We start from the raw sequence: 18,781 nt of genomic DNA on the forward strand, positions 1-18,781 counted from the left end.
GGCCCTCTTGACTTTGCACAGCTGGAGTGGACAGTTCTATCACCCTTGGCATTATCCGCCATGACATGCAAGCTATATCATCTGTCTGCTTTTTCCAGAGCTACAGGGTCACCTAGTCACAAAAGGCACAACCTGGAAATATGTGGAAATCAAAACTGTAACCCTTAGCCAATGGGGGATGGGAGTTGGATAAATGCCCCAGTGTCCCTGTCCTGGGATGGGACTGCTGTGAGATATGAACTATGTTGTTCTGCAGGGGCTTCCCAACAGGACTGAGATGCAGTTGCCTGCAGTAACCAGCTCATTTCTGCAGGCCTTATTAGATTTTCTCCCTCATCCATCTCACTTGCTGCAAAAACAGTCTATGCCCAAGTTTTTATCCCAGGATCTGCTTATAAAGAACAACAAACTAATAAAATATCAACCTCATGTTCTTGGACAAGTAGATTAATTTCAGTTTTTATTGGAAAAAGAATTATAATAGAAATTCATGTACAAATGCTTCATACATGGGTCAAATTAATTTTTCATTATAGATCCTGGGTCAAGGGAATGCACATTTTAGAGACTTTGATATGTGTTAGCAAATTAGAAAAGTTGCTCTGTTTTGCAACTTTACATGGGTGACCCTTGAGAATTAACCTTTTTTAATATTCACTGGATGCTTCTATGAAAAAATTATGTCTAATTGTAACCTATAATTTTTTACATATGAAAACATATATTGGTCACATTCTTTTTGTTTAAGTTGTTGTTTGGTTGTATCTTTCCCTTTTTTCATTGGGTATTTAAATACTTTTTATCAATTTTATGATCTTTTTACATACTAGAGATATTAATGCCTTGTCACATGTTATAAATTGTTCCTTGAATTGTCTTGTGACTAATTTTGTGACTTTGGTAGCCACTCCCTTGACTTTATCCCCAAATTCTTCATTAGCCTGCACATCTGTCTCCCCTTGTGTTGACATCCTCACCATTTTCTCCTCCGTTGATCTTTCCACTGCATTTTCATTTATAGTCGTCTTTTTCCTACATCTGTTTTCTTTATCCTTACTTTTTCCTAAACATGGAATTGGCTAGTCTGTCTAGCTTTTCAGTGATTCTAGCTGGCTGTAGAGGAAAGTCCACATCAGAACTGATAGAGGAGGTAGCTTGTCCAGCTCCATCCATGTTTATCAGACTCTGAGAACCGCAGCCAGTGTGCCATTGTGACTGTTGGGTTATGGGGAGCCCTTCAGTTAAACAGAGGCAGAAAAAGTGGAAGACCATTGGCTGAGAGGATTAAGAATACATGGCAATGCCATTCACATTTTCCTTCTCTTTGTTTCTCTGAGAAGACCCTCATAGAGGTCCTGTGATCTCAGGGTCCATCTCCAAGGATCTCCTCCTACTTATATATGCTTGGCAGATCTGCAAATTACTTTCTAAACTGATTACAGAATGTGCTGAAGGCACATGCTATACCAGGTCTAGAAGACCAGCATCACTTTTAAAGCCTGATCAATATAAAAGGCTGTTATCTTTACATGATTCCACAGGGTCACGTCCAAATTACATCTGCACATCACAGAGCTTTCAGAGCTGATGTAGATGCCACCAGCCTCCAGATTTATAGTCATGAATCTACCGGCCCAGAAAAGAAAGGAAGGGCACTTCTTGCATTCTGGGGAGTGTTTTAGACTGAGAAACAAATTAACACAATTTATATATTTTTGAACTCTCAAGACATGAAATATGACTTTGCTTTGTGAGTTATTTTATAATGCGCATTGTTAAAACTATAGTTTATCATCTCAAATTAATCTGGTTTATAATTCTTCCTTTAAACTGCACAGCTAAATCTTCCTAAAAGGATTTGTAATGCTTGTATGACATTACTAATGTAGTAAAACATTTAAAAACACATATGAAAGAAGAAAAAAGCAAAGATGGTGAGAGACAGTCACAGTTGCTGTGACTGAACTTTAGGGTTTGATATCAGAGTCCCAAAAACCAAGGTGAAAAGCGGTGGCGGATAGCCTCATACTTACATGGCAAGAATAAATGTGCCAAGCTTTCACGGAAGAGAAGTATTGCTTCCAAATGTCCAGTTCCATGGAACTGGAACTTGTACGTTGGAACTTGGGGGTGAACAAGTGGTAACATTTCCAATATAAACTCATTGCAGACATGGAAGCATATTTCTTATGTCTGTTTCTAACAATAAGTCCTCGACAGAAGCAAAGGTATAAGGTTTTAAATATAACTCAGTAAGTGTTTTCAGAGTAGTTTCAATGAAAGTAGTTCCCTAAAAGGACTTGTAATGTTTATATAACATTATTAGTACAGATTTTAACCTGATTTAAGGCACTGCCTTTCTGGTGTTTTCATGCCTAATTCAAGGATTCATGCATTTAGGACTTAAACTTATGTAGAGGACAGCCTGTCTCTTAACTGCCTTCCTTGACTGTTATTAATTACACGTGGCCTCCATAAAAGACAGGAAGGAGCTTTGATGGATATAGTAAAAAAATGAAATTTTGTCTCTAAAATGCTAACTTTATTTTTGTAAAGACCCACACACCTTTCACATCTTTGATGAAACAACAAAATACCTGTAATGCTTTGTATAATTCATGTTCTTTTGTTAAATCAAAATGGTTGCTATGAAATAAACTACTATTCATTCAGCTGCAGGTACCTACTGATTCGTGGGGGGGGGAATCATATATGTATGTGTATGTATATGTGTTTATACTCCTGTTTAACCATTTAGCACTTGCCCAGTCAACTAGGTAGGTATCTTTTCCCTGGTCTTTGCTTCAAAATCTCTTCTCTCTTTAGCCTGCACTGATATAATTATTCCAGATGGTAAACTGATTAGATCTGATCTATTCTTATGAGTTTTGCTCATGATGGAATCTCTATAGGACATCTGATAAAAGAGGAAAACTTATAAAAGAGCAGATTTACTGACGTTTAAGGAGGCTTCTCTACTCTTTAAACAAAAAATAAAAAACAAATAGCACTCAAGTTTTACATGTTCTAAATACAAGGGAAAAGAGTGACCTCCAGCAACACTCTGGTCTCTGTCCTGCTGTGGGTAAGAAGAGCCACAGATGCCTCCCCTAGGACTCTGTGTTAGTGATGAATGTGTTTACTACTGACTTGTGTCTCGTGTGATGTGTCTGGGAACAAATGTACATAATATAATGAAAAATCCCATTGTACATTGTGGCTTAGATTGAGGTTGTTAGAGATCATGTCTCCTCCGCTATAACGTGGCATGTCTTAGTCTTATTCAGATGTCTTATAGGTTGTCTTAAATTGAAATTAGTTGATATATAATTTAATAACTCTTAAGCATCATTTATGGTGCTGTGTCATTCTGCTCAGACTGCCCTAGCAAAAAAACACCAACTAGCTGGCTTAAACAACAGAAATCGATTTCTCACCATTTTGAAGTCTGGAAGTTCCAGATCAAGGTCTACAGGGTTAGTGCCAGGTGAGGACCCATTCTTTGTATGCATGCAGATGGCCACCTGTAGTCCTCACATGGTCTTCTGAGCATGTGAAGAGAGAGAGAAGTCACTCTCTCTTTCCTTATAAGGCCAGCAACCCTAGCTGTTTAGGGGCCCACCATTATGACTTCATTTAATCTCAATTGCCTTTTGAAGGCCCTATCTGCAAATACAGTCAGGTTGGAGGTTAGGGCCTCAACATATGAATTTGGGAGGAAACACAATTCAGTCCATTGCAGATGCAAAAAGAGAAAAAAAATTGATACAGTTTCTGTTGACCAAGAAAAAAAAGTGAAAAAAAAGTAAGCTTGAGGGGTCTTGCTAATGACTGACAACATGGAGCCTTTTAACAATAAGACCCATCTGGGTGTATGCATTGTTCTGTAGATTAAATCAAACTTAAAGTGTATTTTTGACCCTAGTACTCAATGTTATAAAGTAACTCATTGCCTACAAATGAGGAATCAATTCCAAGTTCCCATGGTACATTTCTTCTATTCCCCAGTCTTTGGATACCCAGGGTACCTAGGGGAAGGGATAGTGCAAAAGCCTGGCTGGCCTGGGTTTGAATCCCACCTTCTGTATTTGATTTATCACTGTACCTTTCTGAGATGGTCTATTTAATGATATTTACCTTGATGCATATATTAAAATATAGGCTATTCTACTATGTATGTGTGTGTGTAAAACACAGTAGCTTGAATATAAGAAAAATGATAGGAATTAATTTCCCTTATACAAACAACATAGAAATAAGCAAACCAAGGCTGGTAGGAAGTCCCTGACACCAGTCTCAACAGAAACTTCCATGTTAGAGACAAAGATGCTACCTCAGTTTTACTTTTACTCCAATGGCAACCCAGTAGGAGCCAGACTAAGTCATCTACAGTAACTGTTCCAGGCAGCATCCCAAAGTGACACACATAAATTCTGCTCCCATTCCTTCTGCCAGAGACTGGATGTACTGTTATATCAGACAGGGAGACTGAGTGAGAAGCACTGTTCCCTAGCTGTTATTATATAGCAGTGGTTACCTGCCTCATAGTTGTTGTAAAGATTGGAAATAATTTACTAATTCATTAATCTGTGTTGAATTGTGAAATACCACAACAAAGTGCTTCAATCACTCTTCTTACTTTTTCCCATCACCTTACTACTGGCCAAATGTGGCCCATGATCTAACAGCATCAGCATCACCCAGGAGACTTAGAAATGTAGAATTTCACCCCCTGGTCCTGTACGAGTTGTATTTTAACAATTTGACAAGCCCTGAGCTAGTGTGTTCTTTGTAAATCTCTTACGGCACCTTCTGGCTATATTACCTTGAATAGTGACAAGTTGTGGTAGAGTTAAGTGGAGTAATGTGTGTAAAATGCCTTAAATCTGTACAGTGCTTCATCGCACTATTTAAGTGTACAGGTGCGAGGAGGAACAACGCTACTCATGAGTTATTGGGACACCAAACTTGAGAACTATGGGCTTTCAGATTTTCTAACCTTGATAATATCCCTTGATATTGTACTGCCATATGAAGGAAGCCTTCTGTTTCTAAAAAACATGCTTGAATTGTCGCACACTGTTTTAAAGTACAGATTTTATTATTTAAGGAGGTACTAGACCCATCCTTCTGAATTGAGTCTTTTCCATGTTCTTTTGTAGTATCTAAGGATTTCAGCATTTTATCTTTTTTTCCCCCTTTTTTTATGATTGTGCTGGGGATACATTGTGACATTTGTAAAAGTTCTTATAATATATCATACTTGAATTCATCCCCTTCATCATTCTCCTTTATCCTCCCACCCCCATTCCTGGAATAGTTTCAACAGATCTCATTTTTCCATTTACATACATGTGTATACAGTATTTGCACCATATTCGCCCTCCTACACCCTTTCTCTACATCCTCCCCCCACACATGCTGGTACCAAACCCCTAGAAAGGACCTGTTCTTCCCTCCTGTTTTCCAGTTTTGTAAAAGAAAAAAAATGACATTTTTATTTGTTTAAGATAGCTGTACAAGAGTTTCCTTGTGACATTTCCATGTATGTATGTATTATAACCCAAATTGGGTTCATCTCTATTTCTCTCCTTTCTACCTTAATCCCCTTCTTATGACGATTTCAGCAGTTTTAAAAATTCTGTATTCATTCTTGTATAGGAAGTACATCAACCACATTCACCTTTTCAGCTTCCTTCTTTTACCCTTCCTCACTCGTGTATGACCTCCCCTTATCATGACCTGTTTTTCATAATATTGGTTGTATTTGTATTAGGTCTCTATTCCACATGAGAGAAAACATGTAGCCATTCAGAACTTGGCTAGTTTCACTTCAGATGATGCTCTCCAGTTCTATCCATTTACCTGCAAATGACAAATTATCCTATAATTTGTATGATTGAATATATAGATTTTGACGTCAAATGAATATGCAAATGATTCTGAAAAGGGTAATCAGAAAAATAGAAATTTTTTATCAGTGGAGAAATCAATGAAAGGAATTGATAAACAACAACCTCATGGGATCAAATGAAAGCAGTTATTTATAGTTTATTACATTACAAGTTGCTGACTCACACATTAGTGAGATGCTGTAGATTGAATGAATATCTCTTACCTGAAATTCCAGGAGCAGTATTTAGGGTTGGTGGGGTTTTTTTTTTTAATATTTTAATAGACTTTAACTTTCTTAAGTTTTGGACTTTGGAACACTTCTGACTTGAATGTTTAGATTAGGGATGCAGAATCTACAAAAAACCAGGAGAATCCCCTTCTCACAGACTTCCGTTTTCTCATCTGTGAATCGGGAAAGACATTTGTCCTACTTCTCTCACAGTGTTTTGGGGTCATAACATGACATCCTACAAAAATGTGCTGTGCATATAGAAGATGATATTACTATCTAGCATTGCGAGAGAGGTGGGTATATGTGGACATGTATGTGAAAGAACTTATTATTTAAATGTTTGGCAAATAAGCTTGTGAGCTGGTGCTCTGTCGAATTCAGGGTCCAACCCTTTGCCCTTACTTCAGGTAGAAAAAAAGTGAGAGACAGACACTTGTTCACTATGCAGACCATTTAGGTATCAGATCCACAATAGGTGAAGTTCTAGGTGATGTACATCTGATGCACCCAGGGAGAAGTTTAGGTTTTAGAAGAAAGCAGATAGCTAAGAAGCTAGAGGAAGGGGAGCTCTGAGTTGTAGATTTTTCTGGGTCTCTGAGAGTCATACCTTTGCTCTCCTGCCTGTGACCAGAAGGGATATCCACAGTGGAAGAGATCCCTGATGCATCTTTAGGGGCAAGTGCACCTGTGGGCTTGGGACTAATGTATTTAGAAAAGTACTACTAGACTTCTTAGAGGCCTCACATTCTATTCCATGTTCCTTTGCATTCAGGATATGAGTGTTGAGCTGAAAACTTGAGCTTTGATGCTAGGGGGATGGTCCTGTGCACATGGCATAGCTTCTCCTCAGGGACTTTCAGTTAATTGTGGAGATAAACAACTTCATTGGCGAGAACGGTAACAACTAATATTTGTACTGCATTTCAAAATAGATTTTGGTGTGCTACACCCACACTTGAAAATGTGTGTATATAAAAGTAAGGTCACGGGTATGTTTATATCTATATTACATACAAAAAAGACCAAAATAGGCTATAAGTCAAAATGTTAATGGTGTTTTTTGTTCTTTTCTGTGTTTTTTATATCTTCAGTGAACAAGTATTGTCTATATTATTACAAAAATACAATCACAAGCTACTGGAGCCTCCAAAGTATTTTTATGCACAGTAGCTCATTTGATCCTCATATTCACCCTGTGAGGTCAATAATAAACACCAGTATATAGACGAGAGAATTGGAGAAGATAGACATGTAACTCAGAAACTCAGGAAATCAGGTGCAGCAAGATTACTTGATATGGATGGTTTGGGACAAGTAGAAATTGGCAAACAGGAACAGAGTAAAAAAAAATCTCAAAAGTGAAAGAAGTTGAATACTGCTTGAATGAAGTGCAAATGCTGAGATCCCTTAAAAATATATCAGACATAGGGGAGACTCCACAAATATTCACTGCCTGAAACCGATCATCTTCATTTCTGTGGTACAGATCTGATGAGGATGTTGGAGGATTAATCATAAGAAATATGTAGATCTGTACCTAGTATATAAAGATATACACTAGAAAGTGTTGATGATTGTAGATGAGGGGTGCAAAAGAATGATAAGTACAAAATATGACAGTTTGTGCTACTATTATTGGATACTTCCATTGTCTGTTTAAATCTGTTTGGTCATTGCAAAGGTTTTAAATCTGTACACTTAGATTTTCTGATTACACAGTTCTGTAAAGCAATAATTGCCATTAAATCTAGAATAATTTGTCATAAAAGCTTTGACCGCAGGTCAGGAAGTAAAGTATGCTGTGAGGGTTAGTCTGAAATGTCCTATTGAAACCTGAAATACACCTGCCTGTCAGTGAACCCTGCTCAAGGCATGAATAATGTTGCTTTTAAATATCAAGTCCGAGGAGTTTCAGTATTTATACCAACTATCATGCTGCTTTGGTAAATGAGATGAATGATTTGCATCTAGTCTTGGTGAGACCTTGCAGGTTTGGCTGTTGAGGCTTACTGAATAGTAGGAATATGTCAAAGTGGCCAGCAGAATATAAACTCCATGACACTACCGATTGAGTTCCAAAGATTGCTCAGAGAAGGTATGGTGGGATACTGATTGCTTTAATACCCTCTTCCTGGTTGTTTTAAGTCCTTATATTCTCATGCAGGTCAAATATTGAAATCCTAACAGCCCATCGTCAACATCTCTTACTCTCTTAACAATGTGCCAAAACATGTGAAATATTTCTTTATCATTTTTTCCAGACCCCCTGGCTGTGGAATACAAAGCACTGCTGGTACAACTACCCCTACCAGGTAAGGAAGCCTAACTGTCTGGCTCACATAGCCTATCTTTCTTAGGTCAAGTTTATGGTTTCGGGCAGATCCCTACAGGTTAGGCAGCCACTTACTTTTTGTCTCTGCCACCACTGATTAATACTAGATACAACCTGGTGAGGATAATAGTTTGCATGTTCTTAGTGAAACTCAGAATCAAAGCCTAATTGCTTTAACAGATGGAATAAACTTGGAAGGCCCATTTGCTGGAGAATAGGATGCAGTCAGTTCTACAGGTGGATGACTCCTTTTGTAACAGCCAGTCTGCTTCTCATTACAGATTAAAGTCCGAGGGCCTGCAGACAGCACAGGCCTCCCTTAACAGCATGTGGGAAAGCTCAAGTGCAGAGTAGGGGCAGACATGCCCAGTTCAGTTCACTCCATAGCTCAGAGCAGCCTCTAAATATATAATTCAAGCACCATTTCCCTCAGTGCAGAAAAATGGCTTGTCCCATTACACATGGATGGATTGTTTTTGTAACTAAAAAAAATCACTGAAAGTGAGATTAAATCATATCCCAGAAAAGGAGCATTTTAGATTTGTGCCCACTGACATTACCTTTGCATCTACCCATGAATTCAGTAGTATTAATATGTGTCATTGGAGTCCCCAGTGATACTTGAATAGCAGAGGTGGGGCTTTTCTGAGAATTTCTAGCTGGGAAATTTCTCATTCACTTGGGATATGTTATGTAAGAGAAGCAAATGCAGCTTTGTATTTTGGTGACAAAATAAACAGAGATGTATTATAATAAGGATGTTGGATTTTTGAGCGTGGCAGTCTTGGAGTTGTCTTTTCAAAGGCACTTGGACTTTCTGGTGTGCATACAGTTAATGGGGAGCATGTTCTTTATCTTCTCTATTACGCACACAGTCGCAACAGGGTAGGGACTGGCATTGGATATCTTTGGGCATATTCAAGGCTAAGGACATATTGAAATGGAATTCAGTTTCCATTTTCATCCCTTTTAAGTAGTTTATTCAGATTAACATGCCATGGTTAGAGCTGAATGTTTCAGGGATATCGGAGGAAGGCTGAGGCCAGGCCGTATCCCACTGTAATTCTCAGGCCCAGCTGCAGTTTTTGTTGCCCAAATTCTTGGAGTATTGTCATTTAAGGCTCTCTTTGTATCCTATAATGGCATACCGAGTAACATAATCCATATATACCTAAATTTCTGTTTATAAAGGACATTAAAGTCTTCCTCACTTGAAATGTTGGTGTGGCAGCTGCTGTAATGCCCTATGTTTATGTGGTAAATTCTACAGCATGAAAGACATTGAGACAAATGCCATGGGAAATGTGATGCCTACTCTTCTTCTTAACTATAATGTAGCTCAAAATAACTTCTCTTGTTCATGGCTGGAGTTGAACAATTACTTATTCCTGAGATGAGTTGCTAGTGCTATGTCCCAAAATATAGCTATGAGCTGCTTCACAAACAGCATCATAGATTCAACATGAAAGTTTGAGGGTCTGGTAGATATAGTTATGCTTAAAAGTAGTAAATATCATTAGTATAGAAAGAAAAATGTGGGGGTTCGGATCAGGAATTGTCTCCTACTGATAAGGCATCATTGCTTATTGCTGGACAATTCAGCCTAGTTCCCAAAATCTAGGACAAACTCATGATCTCCTGTGGGAACAGTGGTCATCAAATGCCATATACTAATAAAACTTAATGGCTTTCTTTTTGTGTGTGGGAAAAAAATTAAACAGCATGTAATTGCTATGTATGCATTATAGTGCTTTGTGTGTAATCATGTCTATAAATATATATGGAAGATTGCAGTTCAAAGTCAGTCTCAAGCTTTCAGAGTACTTTTAAAGATTGAGCACACTCATGAACTTATTTATTATATCTATAGCATATATATTATGTAAGTAATTGAACAGATTTTTAGATGAAAAGGCAATAGTCTATTTTTTTAAAAGACACATTGCTCCTTGATGAGCATGCATACTAGATTTATGTATAATTTATTTTCATGTGTATATTTCAAGATTAAAATAATATAAAGCTGACCCTCAGTTGACCCTCTGTCATACAGCTGGTTACAAGGAACACACATTGGGCATGAGAAGCCCTAATGAAGTGGTCATGGTGCCTTGCTGGCTGTGAGACCTAGCCTCTGAACCTGAATTAACTGCAGCAATTTCCTGTCAACTATACACTCTTGATCTAGAATGACAGTACTAATTTTATAAGACTTTTTATGTGGATCAAAGAAGTCAACATGTGAGTGAGCTTTACCCACTGTAGAGCAGTCCATGAATATGGTGCTCACAGTACAGTGCTCTAGGAGCTTCTGCAGTTTCTAGACGTGATCTAACTCGTCCTATGACTCATCTGGAGCACTTTCCCAGGTGATAATGCCAGGAGCAATCTCATTAAATTTGAAATTTGACCTTGGCTTAATGGCTGCTGAAACCAGGACCTAATTTTCTAAACCTTATGGTTGCCAGTGTCTGCCTGAATACCCATCCTTCATTCCTAATGTCTTCAAATTTTTAAAAGGGTGGTTGGTAGGAAATTCTCTAATTCTCTCCAGGGTGATGCTGTGCTTGATTAAGAAGAAAACCAATGATTGTCTAAGTCACCTCAGGCTGCCATTACAGAATTCTATAAGAAGGGAAGGGTTGTATTCCAGGATTTTTTTGTTTTTGTTTTTGCAGCAGGTTTTTTTGCTTTAGTAATTTTTCAGATAGGACCTTGTGTTTGGCCTTGGACCACGATTCTCCTGCATAGCTGGGATTATAAGTATGATTTACTCACACATCCAGCCTATTGATTGAAAGGGGATCTCCCTAACTTTTTGCCTGTGCTAGCCCTGAACTGCAATCCTTCTAATCTTTGCCTCCCAAGTAGCTGGGATTACAGAAGTAGACCACAATAACCCTACTTGTGTCCTATTCTTGAGGGCTCCCCTGTCATAAGCTATTACCTCCCAAAGGTCCCACTTCCAAATTCCATCACATTGGATATTAGGTTTCAACATACGCATTTTGGAGGGACACCAATATTCAGTGCATAGAAGTGCTCTTTGTCACTTACGAATTTACAATTACCAGTTAGAAAGTATCCTATCCTATCATATGCTTTGTACTCAAAAATGTGAGAGGGACAATTGTTTTCCTTGATGCCCATGTTTACATAGCTGATTAAATGAGTGCCACCCTCTCATGATAGTCAACCATTGTTCTCTTCTGATACACAAAGCATAAAACTTTGATTGCATTTACTATAGATAGTATTGCCTGTGTGCAGAGGTGTGGACATGCTTACCTGATGAGTTTCAAAGGTTCCTCCTTAATTCTGATGACCAAAGCATTTCATTACAATTCAATAAAACAATTATTAAATAACTTAACAAAAATGTTTTAGGAAAACTTTTATTTTTATGGATAGTCTTCACTATCTCTCTGAGCGTCCTCCATCCCTGAGCCCCTGCAGCAGTTAGAGCAGGCATCACCTTTCCATTGACAAGTAAGTAAATCAAGAACCAGTTTTATACCTAGTAAGCTGTGGAGCTAGGCCTCCCTCTCAGCTTTCTAGGCTGCATACCCAATATGGTATCTCTTGGCAGCCTTCCTGTCCCTCTGATCTTTTAATAAATATTTTTAAATCATTCTTTTTGAATTTGCAATGTACTGAACATTTCCTAACAACAAGAATGGTTTCTAATAAATAGAGAATTCAAAGCTGTGTCTCAGTAATGCACATAGAACTCATTTCTGCCACATGACTTCCTTGTGCCTGTACTTTGGACTCCTAGCAGTTGCACAAAGTATTCTTATCATGAATGCATTAGCATTTTTTCTGATTGCCTAAGGAATTTTATATGAAAGAAACATACATCTATTGTGGAACAGAGTATTGAACTGGATCCCAAATATTTATGCTGTTTTATGCTTTGGGGATTGAGAAGAAATGGACATAATGTCATTGAACTGTGGGTCAGAGCCACCTTGAGAGTTCCATTATCTACAGAGAGAATAGGGCAGGTACTGCATTTGTACAGCATCAGACTGTGTTACCTTTCAGCACTGAGCTTGCAATATTTGGGATACCAATTGGTTTCCCTATTAACTATTAATCTTTCCTTCTTTGTTTTCATCCTCAGCCACTCACAACTGACCTGTACTACTATTACATCGTGGAACTGTCATTCTATTGGTCTTTAATGTTCTCCCAGTTCACAGACATCAAAAGAAAGGTAAGAGTGGTTCTGTCACAAAGGCTTGCATACACATCTTTAGTGGCAGGTGAGTACAGTCTGTTCTCCTGGCAATGCTGCATTATTACAGACAGTTCTCTATATTTGTTTGTGCAATTTTATATTTTGTTCCTGTTGTTCCTTCAATCTCCCCAAAAAACCCAATGTTCTTTTTTCGATGCAAAAATATAGCAGTGAATCCCAACAACCATAATTTTCTCTCCATCTGATTCCCAAGTCCCTACATTCTCCAATTAAATAAGAAGAAATATTTTATTTGTAGCTCCTGGGAGCAAGTGAAATCCTTTGTTTCAGTCCTGCAGAATGAGTTCTCCCAATGAAAGTATTATCTAGTATCAAAATACGTCTGAGAAATGCAACATTCCCGTCCTCCTCCACTGCAATTGCTTTTACCGAGAGTTCCCATGTCCTACTGCGTGTTAGACCCACTCATTCTGGCTTGCGTTGTACCAGCCTCTGGGCAGAATGGTGCCTTTCACCATTCACTGCCTTTTTTTTTTTTTTCCTATGACTCCATTTTCTCAAGACTCCCATATTAGGCTCAAACCTTTTGTCTTGCTAGCCTCCATCTCAGTGCCTTAAGTGCTACAGGGCACCAGATGTGAATTCCAGGATGTCACATCCCCAGATGGTTGAGTTTACATCTTCCCCCACTTCAAGCTATGGCCAGTATGTGCCAGTAACTCCCACATGTTTCTCTTCTACCCCAGATTTTCTTTGGATCCATACATCCATGTCTCTACTCACAAAGAGTAATATTGTGTTCTTTTTATTTATTTTATTACTTAATCCTCATGACAACTCCATTCTAACTAGACTTTTCTTTATAATCATTTTATGAATGGGAAAACTGAACTGGGCCTTACATGCAGAATGTTCCCAACTGAAGACATGATCTCCTACTCTTGTTCTTTCTCCAGTAACCCTTTTAACCAGCAATCATGGATGCTAATACATTTCCCTTTGTGCTCCTCTGTCCCACTCCTTGTTCCTACTTCTTTAATATCATTGACATTCCTAGATTTGTCCTTGTACTAAATTGTCATTCTTGTCTACCTGCCACTTAAGAGCTGTGCTTCTGAAAAACCTTCAAAAAAAAAAAAAAAGGAAAAGTACAAACTACTTGAAGTGATATTGAAAGTTGTAAACAGTGTGATTCAAACCCATTTCTCCAGTTCTGTCATCCACTTCTGACACACACCTAAGTGCTGGCTGCAAATATCATCTCACCATTGTTCAAAAACATTAAGGGTTTTAATGCCTTTTTGCTTATCACAAGATCCTGCCTATAGCTCAGCTATCTCCTATTTTCTCTGTCACCAAACAAGAACTAGTCCCAAAGTAATCTCTTTTTGGGGGCCTTATTCTCCTCCTCAAGGCTTTTGACTGCTGCTGCTTCTTTATTTAGCTTACAGGAGTGTCCTGCATGCAGCACGGTGTACTTTAACAGAATGTTAACCTGCCTCTCTCACTTCTCTAGACATGGAAGATGAGGAGCAATGTCTTAGCTCATTTAGACTGCTGTACCAAAATATAACAGCCTGAGTACCTTAAAAAAAAACCAGAAATCTATTTCTCATAGTTCTAGAAGGTGAGAAGTCCTAAATCAAGGTGCTAACAGATTTGGTGTCTAGTGAGAACCCGGTTTTTCATAGATGTGCAGTAACTCCCACTTTCTCACGGTGCCCACACATGGTGCAAGGGATAAGGCAGCTCTCCGGGGCCTCCTTTATAAATACTAATTCCATTCAGGAGGGCTTCTCCAGAAAGGACCCACCTCCTAACACTATTTCTTTGAGGCTTAGGTTTTTGGCATGAATTGGGCAGGTGAGGAAGGGGGCAACAGACATTGAGTTCAGGGATGTACGTGATGATGGAGCACAGTGCCGTACTATTATAATTCTTGGTTAGACTAGTGATCTGCTGAATTGCAAAATGTTATCCTATTGGCATCTGAAAAGCATGTAGGAGACTATGGGACTGGAACCCAAGTTCCTTTTCCTAGGTATGCCCTTCCTCCTTCTAGTCGTAGTGGCTTACTTGGCTGACAAAATGCTCTCTCCTGACTTTCATGTCTGCAAGGCTAAATGTGGTATATGTCCCCGATCCTCTGAAAAAGTTCCTGTAAAGAGTAGCTTAGCGGGTGACCATTGATACTTTCAAATGGTGGTACCCTTGCTTGTTGTACCAAACACTCTGGGTCAGTTTCTGGAAACATTTAAAGCTCCTTCGGTGATCTCCCCTGTTGTATGTGAGGCCCTTTCTTTATTCGTGTGGTCAACTGTTCTCTCCTCTGTACCAGGTACCCTACTAGGCTTATGTTGCATTTTATTTCCTTTTTGAGTACCCCTTTTGTCTTGGTACTCACACAAAATACTTACATAATAAAGAGATATGTAGGACATTATTCCTTTGTTTTCCATCTTGAGAAACTGATACACAGTGAGTTGATGCAAGTTCCCAAGGCCATGTGATGTAGGAATGAATTAGAGCCCAAATTTGCCTAGCAAAGGCCTGTGCTTAACTCTTAGATTAGACATATATGCAACTCTTGCCTCTCCTGCCATGCTCTTGCTATTAGAGGTAGTGAGCCTTTTCCAGCTCTTTGCCATTTTATTGGTTCCTCTTTGGCTTAATGAGAATTAGGAGTGCTGTCCAGAGACAAAGAGGTTAATTAAAACAGCGCTAGAATAACCTAATCCTAGCAAGACATTGCTATTCCAAAAGCCTCCAAGCCCTCAAGACTTGCTTAAGCTTTCTCATTGTGCCCGTAGCTTGTGTTTTCAGTGAGCCAACACAGTTTAGGGCATCTTCATTGCAGTACGCCAATGAAGTTTTCATAGTCCAATAGTTTTCATAGTCCTAAATGTGGTATATGTCCTCAGTCCTCTGAAAAAGTCCCTGTTAAGAGTAGCTTAGCAGATGACCATTGATACTTTCAAATGGTGGTACCCTTACTCACTGCACCAAACCAGTGGACTATTTTCAAGGGTTAAAATGTATCATTTTGTTTGAATTTAACATATTTAACATCAGTGTAGAAAACATCTATAAAAAAGATTTTTACAAAGAGGTTTGTGGGATTGATCCCAGGTCTGTATATATTGTCAACGTTTAGAAGTTTATTAAACTTTTTCCAAGTTGACTTACAGTAGCTTGTTTTAGAAGTCTGGCACCTCTCTCTTCTTTTGGTCAGAGTACTTTTGTATATTCCTAGTATAGCTGGCTTATTCTGCTTTCTTACACAAAATAGGAACATGGCCACTGCCAGACATGCTTATTAGTTGGCACAGGTTTTAATAAGGAAGGCCTTTCCCTCTGCTGCCATTGCTCATTCAAGTACCGTAGCTCTTGCTTTTTCCCCTCACGTCTTGCTGACTGGCCCTGTGGATCCTTGATGGCTCTGTCCTCATTACACTCCCACCTGAAGGACCTGCTGTTCCAACCACCAGCTACGACATGTGGTATGTTCGATGCCAGATATACTCTCCATATTGAATATTGGAGTTATTAACTAAACCTTGTAGAAACAACCTCCTTCTTATCGTGGACTAGAGATGCTTAAAGATACACATTGGCCACATACCAATTGGAAACCACCTTGTGAAGGCTGGATGTTGATGAGGTTTTAAAAGAAGGGTTATTACTATGTTTAATTGGCTCCCCTATTAAACGTCAGTGAGCTTGAAAGGCCATTTCAAACAGGGATCAGGATTTAGAAACACTGAGTTCAAGCTCATTTATCAGATTCCTTGAGTCAGTATCTTAGGTGAGGTTTGGAAATTTTTTTTGACTGAACAGTTTCATGAATCATTCAAAAATGCCTTTCATATTTGCAATCACTTTTTCTTTTTTCACTATTTAAAAAATTCTGTTTTCACAAAGAATCTGATATTTTAAAAAGGAGGCAACTTTTCTCCTGTATGTGTTGACAGAGCACATGGCCTCTTGAACATTTTCAAAGGTGGCACTTACTTGGTTAGTGAAGAGAAATTCTATTAATCTTACCAGAAGGGAGGGACTAGATAAGATATAATGGACTTGCCACTTAAATATTATATGCTACAGCAGGCCACTGGTGACTCACACCTGTAATCTTAGCAACTTGGGAGGCTGAGATCAAGAGGAATGTGGTTCAAAGCCAGCCCAGGCAAATAGTTTGCATCTCCAAAATATCCAGAGAAAAAATGGACTAGAGGCATAGCTCAAACAGTAGAGGGCCTGCTTGGCAGGCATGAAGACCTGAGTTCAAACCCCAATCCCACCAAAAAAAAAAAAAAAGAAACATTATATGCTACAAAATATGTAACCCTTTTTATTTTTCCTTATTTTTCTTTCCCTAGTCCCCCCATTCATTTTTCCTTTCCTCCCTTCTTCTGTTCTATCTTTTGTTAAAAATAATAAGATCATCTTAAAACACTAGACATATTCTTGGTACTGAACACTTCTAGAAACTTCTTTTCCCCAAGGCTTAATGTTTGTTAAAATTCTGTCCTTTGGCACCTGCTCACAGCGAGCGTTTCTCCTACACACCCGCATTTTCCAAGGGAAGCTAATAAATATTGTTGTGTTGAGCTTAGAACAGCTTGCATATGTCTAAACCTTGTGTCCCTTTTAACTAAGCTGCTGTCTGGCTCGAAGGCCTGGGCCCCGGCCAGTGAGTCCTGCTCATGTTCAGGAAAGCATCCTTGGCAGAGGTCCAGGGCCTGGCTGGTGGAATCAGCTTGTGGCTCTCTTGGTCTTTAACTAAGAGAGAGAAACACTACAACTTGTATTGTTTCTCTCACCTCACACAGAAGTATGATGATTAAGTATAGCAAGAAACTTACTCGGCAGACTGTTTGCTCTCTGGGAACTTTTTGCAGAAAATAATTAGCATCCACTACTGTGAGTGCTTTAGCTACATTTTGGAGTCCAGCCATGGTCCAGATTTTTCCTTTAGAATAAAAGGAAATGCATGACTTAATCTTCTTACAAGGACACAAAAATGGCATAGACTTAAATGAAATAACATACACAAAACTATGTAATTATAGAACAATACCTGGCAGATAATGACCAAAATTTGGTTAAATCAAAGCCTATTAGAAACAATCCCCAAACTAGAACTCACTGATTTTTTTTAGTCAGATAAAATTAACAAATTGATTATGAAGAGGAACTATCTTAAGTTTACCAATCCTTTGCTTTCTTAATTAGCATCTACCATTTATCATCATTAACTCACAAAGGAAAGGATGTTTTAACATAATAGAAAGGACATCTCATTATAAAGGACAATCTTTTAAATTCATCATTATGAGAAAGTTTTTATTTTTCTCATTTTTTCCTAGACAGGAGGAAACATTGTTAAGGGCAACATGGCTTAGAGGTAAAATCATGGAGTCTGGAGTCCCATCCATCTGCCCAGCACTACTCTTCATGTGGTGCGACAGTGAGCAGTTACTCTACTGGGATCTCTGTGCTTGTTTTCCTGATCCAAACGATCACATTCATATCACCTCCTCATGGAAATGTTGTAAGCATAAATAAGAAACACATGTACTTTTGAATAGTTCCAGCATGTCAAAAATGCTCAGTACATGGGTTGGTCATGGCTGTTCTCATCTTTAATCACAGCTGCTTGGGAGAGGGAGATCAGAAGTTTGAGGCCAACTGGGAGAAAAAATTAGTAAGATACCATCTTCACAAACAAGCCTGATGTGATGGTGTACATCTGTAATCCTAGCTATGCAATGGCCATAGGTAGGGGGATTACAGTCTGGGGCTGGTCCCTGGAAAAAAGATGGGATCCTATCTGAAAAGTAACTAAAGAAAAATAGGTCTGGAGTGCCCCAGTACCTCAAACACACACATACATACACACTCACACACACACACCCCAAACATAACATGTTCAGTACATGTTAGTTACTGCTGCAGCCACCAAATATTGCCAGCTCTACCCAAAGACACCTCTAGGATTGTACTTCTCAGCTCCTCCACCCTTTGTGGTTGAGAGGAACCACAGGACTAGTAGGCTGGGAATAGAATTTTTGCATGCCGCTTCTAGGATGAAGTGTTCAATCCAGTGCAAGAGCCT

The 18,781-nt window shown here is 38.8% G+C and overlaps 1 protein-coding gene across 5 annotated transcripts in view; it reads left to right on the plus strand.

Annotated features, from left to right (window-relative positions):
• Nucleotides 1-18,781, plus strand: part of Cers6 (ceramide synthase 6) — a 276,713-nt gene that overhangs the window by 191,838 nt on the left and 66,094 nt on the right. For all 5 annotated transcript variants that reach the window (XM_074071036.1, XM_074071033.1, XM_074071034.1 and 2 more), the window contains 2 exons: nucleotides 8,389-8,439; nucleotides 12,586-12,678. In XM_074071036.1, coding sequence (XP_073927137.1) covers nucleotides 8,389-8,439; nucleotides 12,586-12,678 — 144 coding nt within the window. The remainder of the gene's footprint in view (nucleotides 1-8,388; nucleotides 8,440-12,585; nucleotides 12,679-18,781) is intronic.

Source organism: Castor canadensis, chromosome 4, assembly GCF_047511655.1.
Source record: "Castor canadensis chromosome 4, mCasCan1.hap1v2, whole genome shotgun sequence".
NCBI classification, from domain to species: Eukaryota; Metazoa; Chordata; class Mammalia; order Rodentia; family Castoridae; genus Castor; species Castor canadensis.